At 40.0% G+C, this 25,102-nt stretch overlaps 1 protein-coding gene across 6 annotated transcripts in view; it reads right to left on the reverse strand.

Moving 5' to 3' along the window:
- KIF1B (kinesin family member 1B) overlaps positions 1 to 25,102 on the reverse strand; it is a 76,445-nt gene that overhangs the window by 21,608 nt on the left and 29,735 nt on the right. For 3 of the 6 annotated variants that reach the window (XM_065650103.1, XM_065650102.1, XM_065650101.1), the window contains 11 exons: positions 23,409 to 23,488; positions 22,715 to 22,821; positions 22,157 to 22,240; positions 20,483 to 20,663; positions 20,169 to 20,241; positions 8,246 to 8,342; positions 7,326 to 7,474; positions 6,554 to 6,732; positions 6,305 to 6,442; positions 5,304 to 5,552; positions 782 to 900 (listed from right to left, as the gene is read on the reverse strand). In XM_065650103.1, the coding sequence (XP_065506175.1) occupies positions 782 to 900; positions 5,304 to 5,552; positions 6,305 to 6,442; positions 6,554 to 6,732; positions 7,326 to 7,474; positions 8,246 to 8,342; positions 20,169 to 20,241; positions 20,483 to 20,663; positions 22,157 to 22,240; positions 22,715 to 22,821; positions 23,409 to 23,488 (1,456 nt within the window). Of the gene's footprint in view, positions 1 to 781; positions 901 to 5,303; positions 5,553 to 6,304; positions 6,443 to 6,553; positions 6,733 to 7,325; positions 7,475 to 8,245; positions 8,343 to 10,869; positions 15,943 to 20,168; positions 20,242 to 20,482; positions 20,664 to 22,156; positions 22,241 to 22,714; positions 22,822 to 23,408; positions 23,489 to 25,102 lie in introns of those variants that run through there. The other 3 variants (XM_065650105.1, XM_065650104.1, XM_065650106.1) reach the window with 2 other exon arrangements.

Consider the following 25,102-nt stretch of genomic DNA (forward strand, 5'->3'; position numbering starts at 1 on the left):
GGAAATATTTGATAAATGCTAAGGAGACCAAACCAAACTAGAAACGAGACATTTGTACACACTAAAATAGATTTTATTTCACTTGCTGTTTTAGTCCCTGCCAGAGTGATTCTTACACATCTTCAGAGTTTGAGATTTCATTATACGTTCCCATGGAGAGTGAAACTTCCAGGGTTACACTACCTAAACAATAAAGAAACGCTGGCAGTTAGCCACTGCTGGGAAGGACGTATTATGGGAAGCATCTGTGCTCTCACCAGCATGAATAAGACATGGTTATCTACCAACAATAAAACTCGACTAGCTCACCTCACAGGAAAGGATAAAATATTGGCCGCTGACTAGTGCACTGCAGTTAAGCTCTGGCACACATGTATCTACCCTTCTCTTCTGAAAAGCTGATAAGTCTTGGTGATTAAACTGTATGTTAAAGCAGATAGTAAGTCTCAACACATTTTAGTGAGGCAACAAAATGGAAAACTGCTGCTGATTCCTGTTTATACTGTGCTGAAAGCCATCAGTTCAGGAACTTCTTCATGTGCTATTCAGTCAGAGAACGGTATAAATGGTATAAACTTCAGCGATCAACACCATCATTTTAAAAGCCTCTAATATGAAGCATTTCAAGAGTTATTCATGCTTGGTCCATGTGATTCACACCAATGAAAAAGTTTCAAAAGCAAGTTAATAATAAAGAACAAATGTTCTTTGCATCACTAAAACTATTCAGGTTTCATAGTGTACCAAGGAGTTGCAATGTAAAGCTGTCAGAGTTTCTCACCTGCTATAGCTTGCACTGCTACTCGCAGAAATCCTCGGACTTCTCCTTTCTCACTAACAACAGCTACTCTGTGAATCAGAGGCACGGGGTACAGTAGGTTGCTCAGGTACACAAACGCTCTGGTAAGAGGAAGGAAAGAAAATACAAAGAGTGTCAGGCAACCATCCACAAACCCTGCCCGCGGGGTTTGCTTGGCTGGTGGGACACTCAAATCCTCAGAACCTACTTTACTGCAGCTACTCGACCTGCAGCGTGGCCACAGATGCGAATTGTGCACGAAGGGCCTGCGGCAGCGGCACCACCAACTGACGCCACAAAACGCTCTAAACCGGAGCGTACTGGAGACACAGGTTTGTATTAGTGAGTTACAAAACGTACGAAGGAGACAATTTAAGATGACGCCTTTGTAAAATTTAATTTTAAACGTGCCACAGTTGGAGCTGTTAGCAGGATGGTAAAGTCTATTAAGGAACTACTGATTATAAAGAATTGTTGGAGTTTTCTACCCCATGAGTGTAATTTGAAGTGATAGATTAGAAGGGTATTGATCTACTGTGCCCACACAGACTTAAATATTTTACCAAACGTATAAAAACACTCTTCGAAAGATACTGACTGAATGTTTTCTCTCCTGTGTAGATTTGCTAACACTGCATACAGAGTAATCAGAAATCCCTAATAAACCGTAAGTCATCTCTTACTGTCTGGGAAGATTCACTGAGTGTACGGATAGGGGAAGACTGAGAGTCTTAATAGCTAAATAGATTTTGGACTATTACATTTATATCTTTAAAAACTATACAAACAACAAACCACCACAACAGTACTCTGGAGCAATCGCTAAGAAATTACAGTTTACAATAGGAAAAGCAGTATTTAGGCTGCCATACGCTAACTTGTAAAGTTACATACAAGCAGGGTCTATTTTGGAACAGTAAGTTAACACGTTTTATTGTACGGATTTTTAATTAAAAGTTAGACTAACGCTATTAAGTTATGTTTCTGATATGATTGCAAAAGTTCTGAAGAACACGCTTCAGTGTGACGAGCTTGAGCAAAACTTTCAATGTTGAGAAGCCTAAGAAGTCAGAAACCGAACGGCTCTCAACAATTGGAAAAAATAGAAGGATTTAAGTGAGCTGTTTGAGTTCAGAAGAATACTGAAATGCATAGAAGTTTAACTAATAATCTTACCAGTCCTTAAAGTGACTAATCAATTATCTATCTAATTATTATGAATTTATGCATATTAAATTATACTAAAGACCAGTCATTTGTTTAACTGGATTTGCTTCTTGCAGTCCTTTTTATTAGTCTTTATTATGAAGTATAATTAAAGCCTCAAATTTTAACTGTTATTGTTTGATATTCATAGGGAAAAGTCCTGCATGACAAGAGAGGACAGAGAAATAAACATGTTCACTGCCTCTCTCTGGAGACATCAGCTGTAGAATTTATTCTGTGAACACAGCAAGACTAATCCAAACTCAATTCCTTGTGCCACAACGCTCAGGACCAAAGGTAGAAAGGGTACGTGTTTCTCCTTGGGTTCAGGTGCCCACTCCCATGACTTGTCTTGAAATGACAAGGCAGTCAAGTGTCAGTTGTGAACCAAAGAGACAAATATGACACTACTATAAAACAAGGTGGTGACAAAATGCAATAGAGAAGAAAATGATTAATGCACTATAAAAGTAGCGAAACAAAAAATGAAGAAAACTATACAACAACAAAAAACAACTGCAACGTAACACTTGACTAAGATTAGGATCTAATTCCTTTTCAGTCTGCTCCGAAGTGAGGTAGGCACTGATAAAGCAGCGGAAGGCAGAAAAGACTAAATTTAAAGTAAGAAAACGGGAAGTTTAATTTTCTTTCTCTAAGAAAACATTTTATGGATGGAGTTCAGGAAGGTCTGTAGTTATATGGTCAACACAAAAAACCACATTTGAAGCTAAGGAGAATGGACATTTTTCCCCAACAGAAAGGAATCTAAATAGCCTCACATTGATCTGTATACAGCAAGAGACAGTTTCACTAACTAATAGAGGCAAGTCATTATAGAAACCTTCCTGCTTCAAAGCCAAAGTAGTGGAAAGTGAAAGCATTAACTGCATGAAAAATAAAAATATTTTTTTACTTGCATGGCTGAAGTTCTGAAGCTGCTGTCCAACACATGACAGCCAAAGCAATCAGCTTTGTTAGCAATTACAATTTGGTCACCTCCGTAAAATGACAATCGCAAAGGAAAAGAAAATATTTCTCATCTTCCTTAACCTCCTTCCATCCAGTCATCTGGCTCACTGGAAGCGTTTTCACTTAGAGAAAGAAAAGGACATAATACAAAAAGTTTTAAGCTTCCCGTGTGGTGATGAAAACGCTGGATCTCTTCTGTAGACCGGAGAGCAATAGCACGTTTGCTGTGCAGAGAAAAGAGTTGCTTTATGCAGCAATATTGCTTTCCAGTGCCTTGCCATCTGCTCCATCACAAGACAGTACCAAGTTAAGAGTGAATTAAATCTTAACGTTCTCCTCCTCCTCTTCCCACGTTTGGGAGGACCCCGACTCTCCAAACATCCTATATTTGAGTGTCCCCTGCACCTGAGCCCAGCAGACTGAAAGGGGGGAGCTGTATTAGCAGAAAGATTGGTGAGGTAAAATGGCATACGACAAAACCAGAAATGAAATTTAACAAACACAATTTGGAAAAAAAAAAATAGAAACAAAAGCAACAGAACTCAGAATGATGATGGATTTTTTTCAAAATAAACACGTCAATTCAAGATTTAAATAAAATATCCCATAGTCCTCTCCCACCTCCCTTAAAAACATAGCAAATGCTTGATATGTCACAGTATTAAATAAATCAGTCTTAATGACAGCCCAGCATGCCAGAAGAGATGTCTAAAGGGACCAGCTCTTTTTTCCTTTTCTTTAATCGTTATAGTACAAACCAAAGATAGTCACAGCACAGAGAGAGAAGAAAAACACTGAGATGCCCAGGGAGTCAGAGAACTACGTGACCTATTTCTCCTTCTCCTCCTCTCCTTTGTGACCTGGACTCATTATTGCTGATTACCCCCTCTCCAAAATACTAGAAATATTATTTTTGTCCTACACATTCCACAACATATAAAACAGCACACACTTAAAAGCGTTCAGGAAATTTGGTTTTGTTATAAATTGAACGCGACCTGGTGCTAAACAGTCCGACAGCTTTCTGCTGGCAAAACAGAACAGGAATAGAAACAGAAAATAGAAACCAACAACTGGGAAAAAGCCATTCAGCTGTCTGCTCAGAGATAATACAAACTAAGCATCACTCCTCAGTACAATTTCCAAGCCAAGCAGAGCTCCCATTATGTGCAGCACACACGCTTCAGGCCAGTACCCGTAACCGCCTATAGAGACAGGGCTCCGTATTCTCTTTAACACACAGCAATGGGAAGCAACTTGTGTCATTGCCAGGAAGCATGACTGTCTTCATTATCCACTGTATTTGCTCAGCTGGTGCTGTGCTTCCTGAAGAGTTTGTGAAATGAAGGTGAATAGCTCGACTTTTTCCCAAGCACTGCAGGTCGTGCTCTGAAAGCCCATGCACCACGGGAGAACGCGCCGAGCCTGCCAGCGCTGCCACAAAAAAGCCGTCCCAGCCATGGCCAGCGGCGTGCGGCACTTTAACTCGCTGACTTGAACCACTTCCGAGCCAGTTAAGGTGCCTTTCCCAAACTGACTCTTGTGGATCAGATTACCCTGAAAGAATTCAATCTTGTAACACACATTATCAGACAGGGCAGCTAAGGGCACAAATTCACAGAGATCAAAGAGGAGTAATGCAATTTCTTGCATCTTTAGTAACTGTGATTTTTGTTTCAAAGACTAGATTAAGGAAGTTCCAAGTTTTAGTCACAACTTGTAAATACTTCCACTAAAGACAAAGAATGAGGTTCAACAATACAGCTAAGCTGATCTAAAAGCTTGATAGAAGACTGACAACCGCAGTCCTTCATTTTTACAAATAATACAGTCAAGCTTCTTGCATTCAAGGAAACTGCAAAAAGATCCTGCCTTCCTGACCATCCCTGCTTACGGTCACAGAAAAGGACGAAGCCAAGCTCTGGTCCCTTCTTTGTTCCGTCTTTCTGCCAGCCATGGAGTCTTACTCCCCTTGTACAGCGCTGTGGTAACCACCTCCTTTACTGTTTTAACACGTAGATTGGCTTACAGAGTGGTCAAATAAGCAAAAAAAACATAAATGAGGGAGTGGGAGCAGAAGAGAGGGGAGCAGTCTCTTGCATTGTTGCACCTAAGGGTTTTTTTCTCCATTATTATTTAGGTTTCATGGCCTCTGACATGGGAATTTAAAACAACGTTACACTACACTCATTCTCTGGCAATTCCAATTCACGTGTATAGGTATTTTGGCTGGCTTGACAGACACTCTATGCAGCACACGGAAAGCCATTGCAGCCTACAGCAAGAGCTGGTCCCTTTTGGCCATTCTCACAGTAACCTCACCAACCTTCCCACTAAAATGAACCAAGGGGATCGGTCGTAAAACGGGTCGCGCCCATCATTGAAGAGGTCTGATCCCTCCTCGGTTCCAGCGTCGGAGCCGGTATCATCCACAAAGGCCTCATCATCAAAGTCCTCCATCTCATCCTGCTGCTCATCAGCCAGTTCAGTGATGTCGGAGTCGGCCGTGGAGAAAGTGGGGGAGGGCGTGCGATCGGCAAGGCGCTCGTTCACGCAGCCGTGGAATATGGGGGAGCTAGATATCAGTTAATGGAATAGCAATTAACAGAGTGAGGGGAGAGAAGAATGCTTCATTTAACAGCCGTCTGTTGCCATGAACACAGAGACCACCTGAACAACAAGAAAAGGCTTCACACCATCTGGACTGCAACAAAACGTAAGGGAAGGGATTGCTAAACAAAATGAAGAAAAAAAGCATCCTTGAACTGAGCAGAAAGCAAATGAAAAATGAATATAAACACAGCCAGACAGAGATATTGAGAGCGCATCTACTTCTCAGAGCTACAATTCTTATTTCCAACATGTAGCATTTTTGTAAATAAAAATATTGTGAAGGTGCAGCCGACATCAGCAAATATTAAAGAATCCCATTGGGTATTAGGTATTTCTAAAGAGTATGACCAAACCATTTGAACCACACAGGTAAGTAAGACCCTGGGCCACTTTTCCCCTCAGCTTCCAGTGTTCTCCATATTCCCACAGCTCTGCTCCAGTGACTTTAGACAGAATTAGCTAGCTACCTTGTCTTAAAACTAAACTTATAACTTACGAAGGGATCAGTCAAATCAGATCCTACAAGGTTACACCAGAACTGGCAACATTCTGAAGAGCATTTTCTGTTCTTCACTATATTCTAAGTCAGAAATCCCTGAAAGACACCACACACAACTAATGGTAGCGGCCACAGGGTTTATAACCACATCCTAAGTTCATCCAGAACTGACCAGAGTTATCAGTGAACCAGCAGTTGAGATGATCGTCACATACCTTCCAACCAGCTTAAACCAATGAAACCGATCATAAAAGGGGTCGCTGCCTGTCATTGTGCTTTCACCGTCATCCTGCGCGTTCGACGCCATTTCCCCAGCCCTGTCGTACATCTCGCGCATCAGGTCCAACCTCTGCCTGCACAGAAGAATGCAGGATTAAAAAATTGATAGAGAGTGAATAACAAAAGCAGAGAACACAACGTGGAGTAAGCTGACATAAGGAAGTTCCCCAGTAATATTTGCATACTTGAGTTTTTCCAGGGACCAGTAATGCGTTGCTCCGTTCTTCAGATCCTGGACTTCCACAGCTACCACTGTACGGGGGAAAAGTCTGTTGTCCCGGGTCTTCTCCAGCTCAGGGGGCAAAAGCTCTGGTGGCAGCGGTGAGTAGAGGGTGTCTGTCAGCAGGACAAACTGAAACTGCACCTGGATGGAAACAGAAAAATTACTTTCACTCTGAGAAGTCAGATATCAGCATCACAAAGGGGACAGAGACCTAACCCAAGGCAACATATGAAGCCAGTTCAACTTTCATCTCTGTGAATAAATTCAGGGGGGGGTTTTAATGCCTTCCCCCCCCCGCCTCAAAATGGCATAAGACATTTTACAGGTGAGAACACGCATCTTGCCTTCCTTGCCACAGCTGGCAGAGGTCTGGAAAACTATAGACCTAGCGGATTCTGCAGCACCCACTTCTCTTGATAAGATGAATGACTACATGAAGTTAAAAGCAAAAAGGAAAAGACAGGGCCCTGGAGAGATGTACACGCGTTTATGATATTCACAGGAACAGCATAAGGGAAATGAAGAAGAGGAGAATATATCAACCAGATTTGCGTGGGATGTTCATTCAGAAGTCTGAGTCAGAGACTCACAATTTTCTGAACGCTTTTAAAGTCCAAACTAATAAACAAGAGACACATAACTTTAGAGACTGCAAGTAACTCTGTTTGAAGCACAGTTATACAGCCAAAACTGATGAGTCAGAAAATTCAAACAGCTACTCTGTACGTCCCTACCTTTTTCTTTAACTCTACACTGATCGCATTGGCTTCTTTCAGATATACCGCATTTCCCCAGAGCTGGTCCCTCAGTGAAGTAAACTGGTGAAATTTCCACTTCCTGAACGCCCATTGTGCGAGTTCGTACTCATGTCGTGTCCAGGGCACTAGGACAAAGAAACAGAGAAATCAAACACTGTGGCTTCTTCTCTAAACCACCCCATGCAGTACCTAATACTGCTGCTGTGTCGCCAGGTTCTCAAAACCTTTTCTGGAAGAGAACAGAAACCAAAAACTTGATTTTTTTATTATTCAGTGAGGAAAAACTGGATCCAAACATCCTCACCACTGTCAGAGATATAATGATCAACTAGGGAGATTTGGAACAGAGAAAACAAAATAAATTCTATTCCTATGACTTTAAATTAGTTAATTATTACAGCCAAACGCTGAGACAGCGGAATGAAAGCAAGTATTACGGGAATAATAAGCTCTATAATAAACTCTATCCACTGTCCAGAAATGGGGTTATCCAGACATGTCACAGCATGAATTCTAAGAATTCCTACCAAGAAAAGAAAAGAAACTGCAAAGTCAAAACAAGGCAACAAAGGCAACAGCTGTATTTTGGTTTGACATTCGAACTCCGTTAGTGCCAAGAAAAGACAGATTCCTTCCAATTCAGGACCACCAAATCAAAGACTGTAGTTAAACTAACATATTTCATGCATCAATTGAATTTGGGGATTTATATCGACTGTTTATGTGGAATTTATTCTATTAATAGGTACTTTACATCTCTGTGCTGTGAGGATTACAGATAAGAAGTTATTGTTTCACAGCTTTCCAAAGTGAGTTTTCTATCTGTTGCGAAGATATTAGAGCAATTATTCCTTTAGGCTTGGCTATAGCCAAATTATTTTTAGCTTCAAACTCACCTTCTTCTTCCTCCTCCTCTTCCTCCTCCGTTGTTTCAGCTGCCAAGGATCGTGTCTCTACCTGCTTCTGTAAGGCCTGAAGTTTACTCTCATAGTCCTGCGGGGAGAGAGGAGATACCGTGTAGGAGGACAGACAAAAGCCAGGAGAACAGCAAAGAGAGACTAACACCTCAGGAGGAGTGACAGACAGAGAACAAACACAAAGACAATTCCATTAACGCTCAGAGGTCACACACCAACATCTGCCCTTGAAAAGAGAGACGACAGAGGCTGATACGATTAAGATAGCAGCGTTGCTTTTTAAAATCATCACATGTACACGCTCATAGTGTCTGTAAGATGGAAAGGTTTAGGACTTTTTTTTTTTTTTGGCTAAAGATTGGAAAAAAGGGATTTTTGGGGGGACCTGCTTGCTGCTTTTAGGGAAGTAGAAAAGAGGCAGAAATAGAGAAAATACAGAAATAAATTTAAAAGAGGATGATTATTCACCTTCATTTTCTCAAACAGAAGTATTAACAGCACCACTGATTTGCCTTTCGATACAAAAAAATTTTTAAACTTTAAAAACTCTCTCACACGTGTATTTCATATGTCAGAAGATGAACAAAATAGCACCGCCTTGGCAAGTGGGCAGAGAAGCCTGTGCAGAGGCTTCCCCACAAGGAGCACTTCAACACCACCTTCTGCTGTTGGAGCATTTTCTTCCTGTTCAGCATAATCGTGCCTTGAAAGAAATGCTGCTAAGACCTAAAGACCCTTTTATTATTTGCTGGTAAAACAAATACAAATTCAAGATATTTAGAACAGACACAGTCACTGTGCTCCAGGTCTCAAGAGCCGATCTCACTACTGTATTTGATTTTTTGAAGATAATCCTTTTGCATAGATTACACAAATTAAACTGGCTTCCTTCTCTCTTCCACAGTTCCAAATCCTAAAATTCTTCTCCAGGAATGCATTCAGAACTCAGCCCTACCAGGAAAGCTTTACGCCTTCCTCCCATCCTATTTAAGCATCCCATCTAAACAGCTACATGACTTTGTTTTCATACAGCCAAGTATCGTACTTAACACTGCCACAGTGTGATTGTGTCAAATTTAACACAAGTTCAGTCAGGAGAGAAATCTGAAGTATGCTCCTTCAAGTTTATAAGAAAGATTTCCTGGAGGTAGCATTAAAAACCAGTAGCTACGCTCTGAGAAACAACCACCTCAAAGCGCAGAATTTTCAATGCCGTGAATTCAATACCCAGAACCTTTAGGGAGAGAAAACTGAACTATTGAAGATATATGGTCTTTGTATGAGTGCTGCATTTTTGGTTTCCTCTTGAAATTTTATTCAGCTAAAATGTTCCTTCTTTATTTGTGTCTCCTCCATTCACTCTAAAGTGGCTCCATACTGACAGCGTAAGGAAACCTCAGCCCAGCGGCAAAAGAACTACAGATAAAACAAACATATGTGCTTTCTTTTGATATTCCTTCTGAAATTCATGATTCACCAAAAAACTATTCTAGACTCAATGAGGAAGTTTCAGACTTATCTATAGTTTTGAAATACCCAGTGTACTCTTAAAAATTCATTAACATAAAGGCGCACTCTCTGATACTTTCCCCCATCTGTGTAAATAACGCTATTACATTTGAAACCAAAAGATTAAACAGGTCAGATGTGAAGTGACAGAAATAAGCTTCTCTTACTTCCACTGACAGGCAAAAATAACTGATTTTCCTGTAGTCTGAAGAAGATAGTCTCAGGGTGTTATTTTGAGGGGCTAGATTGTAGAAATAAAGAAACGAAAAGCTCTTTGAGTAATGTTGAAGTAGAATCTTTGATCAGATTCTTTTGGAGAAACTGAAAAGCTGCAGAGGGACTAGTCAAAAACCAGGAGTATTCCACCGTGAGAATTCTACTTCCAGCATGAAAACCCAGGCACACTAAAGTCATTCAAAACCAAAGACCTGCTCCTTGTCTTCTCTACTTGTGAGTCAGGTAAGTGTATCTTCTGTACATTTAAATACCTAGATAAAGAAATGTTTAATATAAGCAGACACTTTTTATTGAGTCCACACTAACACCACACACTCAGACTAGGCCAGGCTTTGCATGACCAGACTGGACCAGCGTTTTAAGCAGAACACGGTACCACAACAACTTTGAATCTTTGGTCTACGTGATGTCTGCAAAGGTACTGTAGTGTATGTGATTCCCTCTTGCATTTAAGGTATATTAAAAAGTCAGTTTCCTTTGTCTTCACTGAGCAAACAGAGAACCACCAGCTCTGTATTTTCTTCCAGAATGTAAATAAGAATTTAAATAAACAGTACACGAGATGGTATAGTACTGAAGACAAGTATGGTTTGTGTCCCCTTGCACTATAAAAAGCTTTTTTTTTTTTTAAGAAAAAAACTATGCAACAGTAGACACAAATCTGCATAGGTTGCTTTTCACATTATGTAACAGTAGAAAAAAATCAAGGTGGATGGACTTAAAATGATCAGACTGAGGAACAATTAAAGAAACCTCTTCAACTCTGCTAGAAAAATATCAACCCCAAGACAAAAAATAAAATCAGGACAAGCCTAAAATCAAGTTTCATTTCCATTTCACTGACACAAGTCTGACACTTACAAGAGTATTTCATAGTTTATTGAAAGAGCACTTGTTACAATACAAACCAGTTCTGCTTTTCACAAGGCAGATGCTTGCTCTTAAGACAATCCAAAACTTGTTTTTTCTTTAACAATGTACAGATCTGAAAATCTCACTGAATTCAAAGGCAGCTCACTGCTTTCTTTACAGTACAAATGGGTACACAGCATAGATTTCTCATGTGGCAGCTCCTGAAGTGGTTCAATGGGAAGTATCCGAGGCAAATTCCAACATACAAAGGATCAAGAACAAAGTTCGACATATAAAGGACAAACAGTGAGGGAGATATTGAAACTATGCTGAATGTACTGATAAAAATAGCATCCTCTAATTTGACAGACCCTTCAATTCAGATTGCTCGAGAAAGGACGTTGAAGTCAATCAGAGGAGCCTTAGTGGCACGCGTTCCCCCACCTCCCCAAACCCGCGTGTCCCCGGTGAGTCCCCAAGGCTGTTTGTTAAACCACAGCTAAGGCACAGGTGGACAGAGGCAGCTGGCAAAGCCCACAGCACATGAAAATGGCAATTCAGCTCCCTAGAACAGCACTCCGGTCATGGATGCCACATTCCCATCAACCTGAAAGCCTTTTCACGCCGGCTGCTATAGAAGCAGCAGATCGTTAACTGCTAACTGTTCGTTAGCTCCACGAACACAGAATTTGGAGTGAGAGGTGTGCGTATTTCTGAACATAGTGCAAGGAGATCCTCAAGTTCTCACATTGCTTCCCTTATCAGATGAGACACTGCACTGTAATTAACATTCAGTTCTTAAAGTGGGCAATTATTTTTATAGGACTTTTCCCCCCCCCCGCCAAGTTTCACTTCTGTAATATCCTCCAAAAATGCAGGAAAAAAGCTGCTTCCTCTGAGACTGGGTTCCATTTTGACACTGACTATCCTTTTTCTTTTTTTGTCAAACCAGAATAACTAGGGTTGTTTTTCTAGGGCTGCACTAGAACAGTGGGGTAAGAACCTATTGTCATCATCACCACCACCACCACCCAGGCATTTACAGATATTTCTTCCCGGATTTTTAAGCTGAAATAAGTTGGCAAAAACTTTTTAGTGTCTATCATTAAAATATCAAGTAGCAGGATTTTTTTTAATCTCATGTCAGTATTTGTAGTTGCATGGACATCAAAATTACTCCATGTTCAACCACATGGTGATTTCACACAGGCAGCCAAAATCCTCAACAAAAATGGGACTCAAGATAAAATTGGTTTGGTCTTCTTAGGACCTGTCCCATGCAGTCTGACTCTGGCTCACATACTCCTACAGAATTGAGAGGATTTTCCTGACCATGCTTTAACGGAGTTCAAGCCTTTCTGAGGACATGAAAGAACTCGTTACTCTTGATATGCACAAAGTGCATTGCGCTGCTAAAACAGGATTTTAAAATAAAGGCAAGAGCAAAATATTACTTGCAGTCCAAAACGCATTTTGCAATTCTGACTCAAGCTCAAAGAAAGTATTGCTCATCTACAAGGCTTCTTTAAGAATCAAGGCTTTTTTGGACATGATGCTTTATTTCCTTCATTCAAGTAGGCTAAAGCAGGAGACAAATGCCAGTTACAAAGCCATATTTGGACTCAAAATTAAACCTGCCGCTAAAAAAAAAAAAAAATAAAAGTCCCAAGTGATGGGACTGGCTGATTCTTTTAGGACAGTCAGAGGACTGACTTTCTCTCCTCCAGCAGAGGGCAAGTATCCTATCAGCAACACATGTGCAGAGACTTCAGAATTGACACTCGATTAATCAAGCAGTAAATGGTGCGTGGTTGCCACTTACCACACGTTGCAACCAGCAGCTACACCATGCACAGCCGGGTGGGGGTGAGGGGTGGGCAGGATCAGGACAGGAAACAAAAATAAGATGGAAAGTAAGCTGGAGGCATTTCCTACTCATCTACAGCTATGCTGAAACACGCAGAAGTAACAATTACCAGAAGGGCTTATATTTTAATCAAGAAATAAGCAACCTCAAGTAAATTAAGGATATTTGTGCAAAACGGCACAAATCACGTAACTGTACAGATGCACTGCAAAGTGGACCTATCTTACCAAATGTGGCCAATGTTGGTGGTAGAATTGCATTCAAGTTAAATTTATAAGCAAAATAAGTCCTCAAAGCTTTAGATTGGCTTATACTTAAGTCCACAGATTTTTACAAGGATGATTTTGTTTTGTACTTTAAGAAACTCAGAAAGAATAAAGTGTATAATTAAAATTGGGACTCTCCAAGTGAGATAAACCCCCAAATTCACAAGGCCTATTCCTTTATCAATAGTGTTGCTGTAATTTGTTTGAAACAATCTGAAGTAGGGATTACAAGCATTTGTTTTATACCAAATCACCTGCAACTATAGACCTCTTCAGATCAAAGTAGATATTATAATTTTTAAACTTTCATTTTGAGTGTGGGGAGAAGGAAAAAGAATCTCCCCAAAGTGACCTTCTCCTTTATTAAACAAGTCTTGAAATAAGGGTTTAATCCAAGACCAGAGGCACTAACATGAGGTATCACGTTAAGATGAAACAGTTCAATTCTCCTATCTTGGAGGAGAATTCAGCCAAAGTAGCGATATCTAGATCTTCGTAACTGTTTCAACAACATCTCCCAGGCTCATGCCCAAGAAAGCTGAAAACATAAAATAAGAATTAGCTTTTTGAGGCTTCTTCGTGCACCAGAATGTCAAAAAATCCTAGTTCCTTTCAAACAATCTCTGCATAATAATTAAAACTATTATATTTAGAAATACAATGGGAATTAGAAAAAGCTTATTTCCAAAGTATTGCTTCAGAAATATATATATTTTTGGACATAATATTCCATTCAGGCAGGTTTAGCTGTCACAGCAATTTCATACCAGTAATTATGAACTTAAGCAGAAGGGAAAAAACCCATATCTACTCAGGGAGTAGGACTGTTGTGACCCAATAGCTCTTCTCCACATATCTTGTCAGCCGACAACTTTTGGTTTATCGATTATTACTACTAAAGATTGGAGTTAAGAGTGGAAAATACTGTTCTGAAGAGCCAGATAAATTTAAAGACAGATGGCAAGTTTACTTATTGCTAAGAAAAAGGTCACAAGAAACATTCAATGCTATAAACTAAACTCCTCTTTTGATTGTCTACATAAAACACAGGAGGAAGGTAGCACTTTGTAAGTTCCAGATAATATTTTCAGCATTAGAAAAATACTCCAAGACACACACACAAAAAACCCCTGGTAAATGAGCTGGCAGGGAAGTTCTGCCCTCCACATCCTTCCCTCCCAGACTTCTATCTATGAAAAAAGTTCTTACAATTTTTCAGAGTGTTCTTCCAATCATGTTGTTAAAACTGCAACAATAGCCACATGCAAACAGACCGGGCTGAAGGGCCAAGTACCTTGTGTTTGTATAGTGAATTACTCAAGTTCTACCTGGCCAAACAAACCCCAAGACACAAGCAAAGCCAATCCCGGCTGTTTCTTAACGACAAGCCAGCATTGCCCTCACTGCCCTCCCCCAGACTGCTCTCGGCCAACTCATCATACGGTCGTTTCTCTGCCCGCTTTGAGGTTGGGTGCTGAGAACTGGCGCCTCATCCGTGGGGGCGTCACAAACTGGTTATAGTGGTTAAGCCGGTCAGTCTGTTTTGGGTGGGAGCTGGCGGCGCTGCCTTCTGCGCCGCCTCCGCTGCCGTGGCCGCAGTAGGGCTGGCGGTGCTGGTGGATGTGGCGTTTCTGCTGGAAAGTCTGCAGGTCTGGGTTCTGCTGCCCGCTGTACGAGTGCAACGATTCAGACGAGCCCGACGTCTGACGCCGCAGACTTTTTTGAGAGCCGTTATTGAGAGAATTGCTTCTCCAGCGCAACTGAGGTGATGGCGGCTGCTGGGTGCTTGGCTGTGGCTGAGCGTTTAACTGCTGCCTGTTAATTTGGATATTATCTTGATTCCTCTGCGGGCCATAAAGATTCCAGAGCTGCTGAGGGTCTTTAGAAGCAGCTTTACTTTCTTTTTCTTTGTTTTCATCTTTGTTCTTATCATCTTCTTTTGGAATTCTAACCTCTATAACTTCATCCTCTGTGATAATTATATGGGTGCCTGGACTCCACGAGTTCCTATGTTTGGGATTGCTTTTGAAAGGAAAGCGGGGCTTGCGATTTTCAGGTGGAATAAATCGGTGAGGCATATTTTGCCGACGAAGCTGTTTCGCTATTTCCTGCTGCTGCAGATTTTTAAACCTAATCTGTTCCTGCCTCATCCAACGTAATCGCCCTCGTCTGAAAGCTGGATCACCTGCCATTAGCTGAGAAACACGCTCCTCTTTAGCAAGATCATCATTCTCGCTTCTTTTTAAGTCATCCGCGGGCTTCTTATCCACATCCACCACACCAGCAGAGTTTGGAGACTTAGCATTAGCTGTGGTCGCCTGAGCTTTCTCTGGAGAACCTATCAGAGGTAAAACCTTCTCCATTTTTAGCATCTTATTTCTAAGAACTTTTATTTCTTCATCCTTCATGTTGTTCTGCTTCTTCACTTCTTGCAAAATATCTTCCAATTTGTCTATATGCACCTTAAGGTCATCCACATCAGTTATTCCTTTCCCATTGGCCATAACATCTTCAATTTTCTCATCTCCGACTCCTACTGTATCCCAGACATCCCGAGCAACAGCTCGCCAGGATTCACGCTCATTTGGATCTTTTTTCCCATACATGGCACAAAGCTCTTTCATTTTAACAATGGCCAGAGCCTCAATCTCCTGCCTAGTGTGCCTGAAGTCATTGAGCGCTACCTCATAGCAAATCTCTTTCACAGCCTGAATCTTTAGGTCTGAGATGGTAACCCACTTGGAGTCTTTGCTAAGGCGTCGCCGTTGGGGTATCTGGTACATTTTAATAGGCTCTCGCTTCTTCCCACTGCTGGGGAGGCCACACTTTTTTACAATGGTTTGGAGCTTGCTGGGGGGCAGCTTCTCTCTCAGGGAAGTGATCAGTCTCCAACTCTCCTCACACGATCTCTTGTCCGAATCATCCCCACTATCAGAGTCCGCATCCTTTGGAAAAACAAAAATCAAGAAGTGGCCCCAAAATAACCAAAATTAAAATTGTAAGAAAATGGAAAAGCTAAACAAGAAGTAGCAGGCAAAGAAAACTAAATTAAAAAAAAAAAAAAAATCAATAGAACAAATGATAAGGAAGTCCCTGAAGACTGAGTGTTAGGACATTAAAAAGGTATCTTCAAGAGTCATGGACTGTCAAAATTGGAGCTCTTCACTAAATCAGGATTGACATTATATTTAAAAGTCTTGTCATCTCAAAACAGCAGATAATCTAAATTCTTCCCTCCCAATGTCTTCCAAAAATCTTTAAATAGAGCAACTAAAACCAAGTTCCTGATTAAAAAAAAATTTAAAACCAAGTGTAAACTGCACTTCACACATGCTACAAAGACATGCAAATCCCCGCCACACACATTTGCCTTGGTGACTGCTGTTGCTTCCTTCACAAATCCTCCCCAGGTGGGTGAACACAACAGCCAGAGGAGATGCCATGAGCAGCCAGAGTAAGTCGGGTTAACACTGGTTAGTAACGTTGCACGTGTTGCAGGGATGCTCAAGTTTAGAATCCACTTCACTACAATAGCAGCCAGAGAAGTGTTAGACGATAAGAAAAAAACGAAACAGAAGCAGCCAAAAGGTTCAATGTTAAAAGGACTGTAAGTGCCACTATGACAGGTGAAGACAGCGGTTCATACTCCAAGACTTGCTACAAGCTAAAAGGATTTCCAGAATCAGAGTTTCAGAGGTGGGTTTTGTGGTTCGTTTGTTTTGGTTTTTTCTCCCCATTTGTCACCTTGTTGCTTAGTTTAAAGAAAAAAAAAAAGCATTAACAGTCTTGTCTGTCCGAAGAATGAGTTTCAGAAGAACGTAGCAGTAATGCCTTTTTTTTTTTTTTTTTGCCTCCTGCCAATTGTTTTAATATGAATTTTCTATTTGATATCCTTGATTTGTCTTCTTCTCAAACCCTAGAGCCTGGAGCTTCGACACACTTGCTAAGAGTTATGCATGTTTTGCTTCTTCAAGTTTTCCACCTTTTGCTAAATGATTTTTAATGAGCAGTGCTTCAGGTTCCCATACACTAGGGATGTCTGTCCAGGTGTACTGCCACAGTTAAGGATATCCATTACTGCTTACTGCAACTGGGAATTCAAGTCAGATCACTTTTCTTTAAAGGATTATTAATTTTAAACAGCTCTTTAACAAACAAAATGTCCTATGTACTATTGTGATCCAAACATCTTCAATAAAACAGGGCAGTCGGTCTCTAATGAACCTCTGTCTAATGTCCCTGGTTTTCACATAGAGAATCATAATACATGAGAAATCAGGAACAATAACGGCCAGTTAGTCTAAAACCAAAGGAAACCAAGGTCACTGACTCAGAATCGCAGGTTTCTAGACTTAGGACTTCGGGTGGAAGACCACGAAGAATGGAGAATACAATATCATTTGTTTTTGGAATGATGGAAAGGAGTAAAAGAAATACTGTCCTGCCCTATGGTCAACAAGCTCCACAGCCTAAGATTCACATTATTTGAGCTTTTTGTGATGTTATGTGTTTTTAAATATTGAAGAATAGCACTAGAGAAACAACTTCTCCTAGTTTAGGCCAAAATACAAGCAAAACACTGGTTTGGAAACAGAACAAACTCTTTGTGAGTTTATAGGCGACAATATTTGTGGCCTAAGGAAACGGCATCTAACAAACTGCATATTGCAGTGGAAACCAAAGATGCCCTGGAGGAAGACGCTGTACAATCTACACACTCACGGTTACGTCCAGATTGGCAAAACACAAACTACTCAAACATGAAGTCACAGATTCCACAGGATTATTCTTATAGGTTACAAAGTTACCTTATTACCACTTATGGGTAACGTGTGTCTTGCATATAAAAAGTTGATTAACAGACACTGTCTGGTCATTGCCCCACATGCACTCAGAGGTTAACCAGACCAATTAATAGAGGTTTATACCCACATGCTAATATCAAGTGGTCACTGCAAAGGGATTATGGCCAAGAAAACCAGAAGGATAATTTTAGCGCTATTGAACACATTTCCACATTCAATTTGTAAAACAGAGAGCGATTATTTCTATTCCCTAGTAATACTATCAAGGCAAATATATATATATATATATATTTGTAAATTTGGGGGGATATAAGCTATTCATCTTTTTTGCATAGCACATCTAACAAACATATACCCAAATCGGTTGGAATCTCAGCACAAAACCAAAACAATCTGGTAAGCAGGATTAGCCAGCTTCTTATATCCAAGACTGGACTCCAACTTAGAACAAGAATATTTATCTTCCAATATCAATCTTACATAGCAGTAAATTAGAGAACCTGATACTGCCACTAGATATCACAGCAATGTAAATGCTTTTAAAGTTTACAAGCTGAAATGCATTTCCCGATTTCCCAGTCGCTATTCAACTACCGTTGTACAAATGCATTAATCCTGCCCAGACCCTGCACACAGCGACACAGAAGTGATGGCATGTGTCAAAAAGTTTTGCTGTCCGCTGAAATGTTCTTATTAGACATTGTGATAAGCAGGATACTGCTTAACAAACCAATGAGCTCATTTAATATGACCCCTTAAAACTAGGAAAGGTGTCCTTCAGGAATTATATTGGTAACGCAGGATAGTCTTACACCTTTGTCCACTAACTGAAACCAGCAAAACCAAAACAAGCTGAAAGAAATCAACAACTTTATCATGGTGTTAAACCCACTATCTAAAGAATCTTCCCTTAATCTTGAGTATACAGGGAAACGAATTCCCTTCCCAACACTTTTAGAAATGCAGCCTTATTTGAAGCAGCTCCCCAGACAGCCAATTCTCACATCTTTAATTCATACAATAGTTTAGCTTATGCCTGTCAGCCTAAATTTAAGGGAGTGAATTCCATCACTTGCATCTCCTTTGACACACAGCCAAAACTTGCTTGATACTCAAACTATGTTTCTTTTCATATTGAACTGATTTTTGCCATACTACTTCCAGCTACACAATTTTTAACTCTAAAATTGCAGAGATGAAAAAATTAGTCACGTTAACTTCCTTTCCGAACTCAGTCTTGCTTTGGTTCGAAATCTGCAACCACTCCTCTCCATCCAAGAAATCAGTCCCTTGCAATGAAATAATTAGAGACGCAGAAGTCTTCTAAGTGTATAATATAATTTTTAAAAAAAAATAATGTAGCTTCTACCTATAGAAGCCACAGCACTTTGCTTCATTCTGCTTTTGGGAGAAGGGAAAGAGCTTTAGAGTTTAAAACCCAGTGTGCATTTAACCCACAGTTTTCAGTGGTCTCAAACTAATAGTACAAACAAATGAATCATGATTTCAAAACTTTTATTTAAATTCAGGCACAACTACATTTGTGTTCGGGCAAGACGACAACCCAAAGTAGTTAAAGGAGAACCAGGAGACTCAGGTTTCTTAAGGAAATCTAAATTTCATCTCAGGCTTGGCCTTGTTTTTGAAATTCACAGGGTGCTTGAAGGACTGTGTGCATTTCTATTTGTTATGCACTTCTGGAGGTATTTGTTGTGAGAAGACAGACTTAATTTATCAGACTTCCTATTGAAGAAATAGGTGGAATGGTGGAATTCTCATTGTTCTGAATGAGTTAACGCTCCCTTTGCCCTCTGCTCCCTGTCGCAGCCCCACCATTGGCATGTGGACCATTGAGACCCTTACAAGGAACTCCATGCAGGGGAGGGAGAAGGGTTAAAACATGCACAATGCAGCAACACTTTGAGACATCATTAAAAAAAAAAAAAAATCAACCTAGCGAATCGATTTCTAGGAATCTCTTTGGCAGCACAAAATTAGTATGATCTGGTGATCCAAGACAAAAATAGAGGCAAACGTCCCAAGAAGTAGCTGTTTAGACTATTGAAAAGAAACTTCAGAAAACACAGGGCATAGAAATGCCCTTCTTTCAGGTTAAGTTGCAAGAAATCCAGCCTGTCCCAACAAGAACTGATTAAAGCCACTTCATTGTCAATTACAATCTCTGAATTAACATTAAGGAGCTCACTCGTACTGATAATAATTCATTGTAGACACAAAGTACTTGAAAGCAAAGGGAGAACTGCATTGTGCAGACAACCCAAGCAGGTTTCCTAAACTTTCAGATAAGCAAGGACAGGAATTATTGTTTGCCAAAAGGTATAGTTAATCTAAGTAAGGACACATACCAGCCTTTGCTGCTCCAACAAGAGATCAGCTTCCTCCTTCTCCTTCTTGTACAAAATCTCCATTTCTTGTAATCTGAAGATGAAAAAAAGAACACAAGTGGCCAAAGAGGTCATTATTTTCACGTTGGTGTTACTCTACACGCACAGGCCACTGAACGACTGACAAAAGTCATTCCACTTTAAATCTGTTACTTGTCTATCACAGCACTACAGAAGTGAAGCTTCCCAGCTTTAAGTTTTGCATGGACACCACACAAATAACATACAGCTGACTCCTCTTTGTTTCAGGTAGAAATTAAGAGTGATTTTGTTACCTTTTCTCCATCTCCTGCTTCATGTCAATGCCCTGCTTCTCCAGAAGCTCTCTCTGAGCAAAAGTCCAGTCAACTGGCTCAGAGGGAGTCTCAGCTGACGGTGTTTTCTCTCTTTCTGCACGCGCTTGCTCTGGATGGTTGAATCTGAAGACATGATTTTTACCCATGATGATACGATTTCCTAAAAACAGGAACAGAATTTAAATCCTTCAGGTAAGAATTCCAAAACCATCACTGAATGATTCATGTCATTTATCCTGTTGGCTAACAGCATAAGAAAAGATCACCCTACAAAGATTTCTGTATACATTCAAGTTATCTAGGTGACATGAAAAAAAGAATGTCTGGTTTGTACAGAAGCAGTGCTCAGAGAGGACAACATCATCCTCAGGGGTCTAGTCTAATATCCCGGCAGAGTTTATCAGAAATTAAAGGACATTCCTCTGCTCCAGTGACAGTGCCAAAACATGGGCAAAGCCACTTCAGCAAATCTTCAGCTTGCAAGAGCCTTCAACCCTTCAAACACTGGAATGCATGGTTCTTACTGCTCTTTAAAATGTGATTTACATGTATTGATTCTATTACAGTCCTAGTAAGTGGGATTTACAGAAGGATTTTACAGTTTCTTTTACACTAATGTCAACTAATGTCATCTAATATTGTTCAGTCTTTCAGCTAAATCCTAGAGATATCAGATGTCCACCAAGCCTGAGACACGTGCTTGATGGAAGACAGTAAAACAGCTCTGCTGTTCCAGAGAACATATTCATGTAGCTAAAATTTAAGAAAAGCATTCTAGTAAGTAGACCTCCAAAATTGTCCTTATCGATACATTACTAAAATACAGGCTTTTAAAGATGTTGGAGACCATGTCTATGTTCTAGTAACTGAATTATCTAGATGCAGAAGAAAAAAATACCTACTTTTTAAAAAAATAATTAGTAAATTATAAAGTAATGGTATTCAAAATGAGGTCTACACAGGCACAGGACAGCAAAAACTGTTGTTATTTCATCATCCAGACTTATGCTGAAGTCAGTACACTTAGTTCCATGAAAATACTTTTGGCTGGGTTTGTTGTTGTTGTTGGGTTTTTTTTTTTTTTTTTTTTTTTTTTACCACTGGAAAAATGGGGGAAGGACACAGAAAGCATCAAAGCTTGAAAGACTTAAAACTCATTATTTAGGGACGTCACTCCTTCCTCTCTAATTCTTCCCCACATGCATTTCTAAAGGAATGCAGGAAACTGGGTGGGAAATGGAATAAGAGCAAAGAGAAGCTCTTGTATTCCTGCAGAGGGTCAGATCCCAGCTCTGCCAGGAAACCGTGAATTTTCCATCAGCAGTTGGCAGCCTGTCTGCTCTGTCTCCCTGAGACTGCCAAGGGCAAGAGGCTTGGGCAGGAATGTATTTGAATAATATCAGGGTAAGCAGAAGGACAAGCAGGATGCTATGTGGCAGGGAATATTCAAGTACACTTACAGCTAGTGCAGCAAAGAAAGAAAACTGCTGCCAAGAGAAGAATGGTACCAACTTCTGTTTAAAATTACACATCAAAAAGGTAACACTGCTGTCCTAACTGCACCCAGCATGGCCTACGTATGATGCAAACGTCACATACAGACAATTCTTAGATGGAGAGTCTACCAAAAAAATCCATTCTGACAGTTCTTACCTGAGCGCAGCTGCACAGGCTGTACAACCCTCTTGCCATTAACGTAGGTTTCTGATCGTTCACAAGGCTCCAAAGTAACAATAACTATGAAGAAAACATTTATGAATGAGACTTTAGAGAGCTTTGTATACAAACGGAAGCGTGCAAACCCTAGAGGCCTCTCATTTTCTGCCCATCTTTCTACTAACATTAAAAAAAAAATACCAGTGAATCAGTCCTTGATACCATGCTGGTTAAAAAGAGCAAGAAAGCCCCATGAGAAAAATCAATACTACTGACATCTCCATATTGCAGCTGGAAATTATTATTTTTTCTCTTTGAATTTTCATGTTTAGAGTTATCCAAGATCAGAGCTTAACTCTTACACTGACTGCAGCCTGCAATTTGAAGCTGTTATCACTTAAGTGTTATTTTCTTCCTCTAGGACTCAAGAAAACAGAGTCAAAGTCGATGATTTTCTTGAAGTAAAAGAAGTTTTCACATACCAGTATTCCCTGGCCAACTATCAAGTGAAGAAAGATTCAGCAATACTTTGGTAGGAGAAGTAGGTTTTTTTACCTTCACCATTGTTGTTCCTCTCACTTCGAAAGACACAGTGTTCTTCTTTGATATGAGCCCCGCTCAGTACAATGTCTTGCCTTCGCTCAGCATCAGCTTGGCCAACCCTGGGTCCAACAGAAGATGTTTCAAGAACAGATCAGACACTTCCTACAACCCTGCATAGGACAATACTCTACTTGTTTTGGGATAAAACTTGGTTTAAATTCCAAATCTAGCAATTTAAATTTAATCTCATATATGTGAATGCAGAATACATTAATTGTGCAGAAGCATGGATAACAGTTTATTTAAATAATAAAGTGAGCATATCCACATTCCAGTTGCTTTTATCAATTACTATGCTTTTCAATCCTCCACCTATCAAAATTTCCAAGACAATTTCAGTGAGTTTTATTACTTTTGTTTTCATATATCTTACAAGGCATATCATGCTTTCTTTTACTGCTCAGGTGTTGTAACAAACTTCTTACACAGCTGAGTGACTGCACATATTACTTTTAAAGCACAAAATCAACTTAAAGGAAAGTGCATTTCTGTACTTTTTTCCACCTACAGCAATATCAGGCTTCATTTGTACCTGCAAGTTGAATAGCTCATGGCACAATTATTATTTAAACCCACGGTGTCTCCAGCATAGGGATTTAAGCAAGCAAAGCAGCAGACTTCAGAGCATATTAGCACCAATCCTCACCTAGTAATACCATCTTTGATGTAGTAAAGCAGACATTCAGACATGAGTGGATCTTCATTAAGGTTTACAAGATGAGGAGTCTGAAAGAACAAAAAGAAAAGTTAATTAAGAACTGAGGACCTACTCTCAGGTTTCTTCCCACAGCTGTGTAGGATGTACATTAATCCAGCAGTTTTGCTATGTGTATTAAGGTTATTCCATAATGCATATCTTCCAAGCATAGTCTCTTGCAGTACTGAAGAGCATCATAAAGTAACAGCAGAAATACAGCTCAGATTGCGTATTTATCTGAAATATCAATTGAAGAAATAAAGGCTTCTGCTGGAAAAAAAAGATTCCTTGTAAAGTCTCTGTAAACTTTGATACGGGAAGTCCAACAGCAGAAAAAGTTTCTTCAGTAAAATCTTGAAACTGTATCACCTTTGGCTTTCTTGGGCAGTTCAGGTCAGGTGCTCACTTGGCAAAGTCTGTTGACACCAAAAGAAAATCTAAAACTACCAACAGTCTCTGATACGAACAACTAAATAGCTCTTCATCTAAAGTTCTTCTAAATTTAAATCCACTACGGTTACTAAACCAACCTTCTTTGGTGAAAAAACCCCATTGGAATCAGCAAACAAGTCACAAGGCCTTGGTGTGAAAATCTAGCCAGTGAGATAGCAGTAAGCACAAGTATAAAAGAAAAGGCAAAAATGGTTAAACAGAATTAAAGATGATGATAAAAAGAAAAATAAAACCATTGATAAGCTACTTGTCCCTTTGTCACCCCCAAAATAAATTTAGCAAAAGGAAATTAATTTGGCTCAGACTCCTTGAGAACATTGCTTCCATCAACTCATTCAAGCTGCAAGAAGTTTACTTAACAGAGATGTTAACAGCACTCAGTTCACAGAAGCTCGAAAATTACTGGATGTTCACAATGAAATTTGTGTTCGAATTAAGAAGTCTGACTGTCAATGGCCCAATGGGAGACTTAACTATAAAGGGAGAAAAAACAAGGCAACCTTTTCACCCCTAAAAATACAGAGGCCACCTAAAACCACAGCTAAAGATGTCCCATGCCATCACTGCTGCTCACTGCATTCACATCAACATTTGAAGCTGTATAAAAGGTCTTAAATAAAGAGAAAACTGGACAGACACCAAATTTCAGACACGGTCAACTGCTGTAACACCACTACAGCTTGTACCATTTGGACACTTCGAAAATAAAGCTGTACCCTACACATGCGTGTTTTAGCGTCTGAGTTCATTTACGACACTCAAAGTCTGCAGGGGCCTTTCACAGGCAGAGCGCTTCGTAAGAAATAAAGCTCAACAACGTGAAATATGATGCTAGCAAAACTGACTGTTCACTCATTCTGAGATCTGTTATTCATGCAGCCAGTTATGTCTTCAACGTTCTCCACTACTCAGGCATGAGTTGAAGGATTTTCCCTCCTCCTATCTCTGACAACAGCACAACCAATTTAATTTCCACAATCCATTTCAAGAAGTTTCCTGCCATCAAAGGCGAAACTGGTAGATACAGAAATGATTGCACAATGGGAGACCTTTTAATTAGCGGACAAAATTCACCTAACAAAGTTCAATTTACAGCTCAGCTGGTAAAAACACAGGGCTGTCCTAGTAGCATATGATTAGATCTATACTGGTACCTCGGACGTTTAAAGTCTTTATAAAAAACCCCTTCA

This window comes from Caloenas nicobarica, chromosome 22, assembly GCF_036013445.1.
Source record: "Caloenas nicobarica isolate bCalNic1 chromosome 22, bCalNic1.hap1, whole genome shotgun sequence".
NCBI classification, from domain to species: Eukaryota; Metazoa; Chordata; class Aves; order Columbiformes; family Columbidae; genus Caloenas; species Caloenas nicobarica.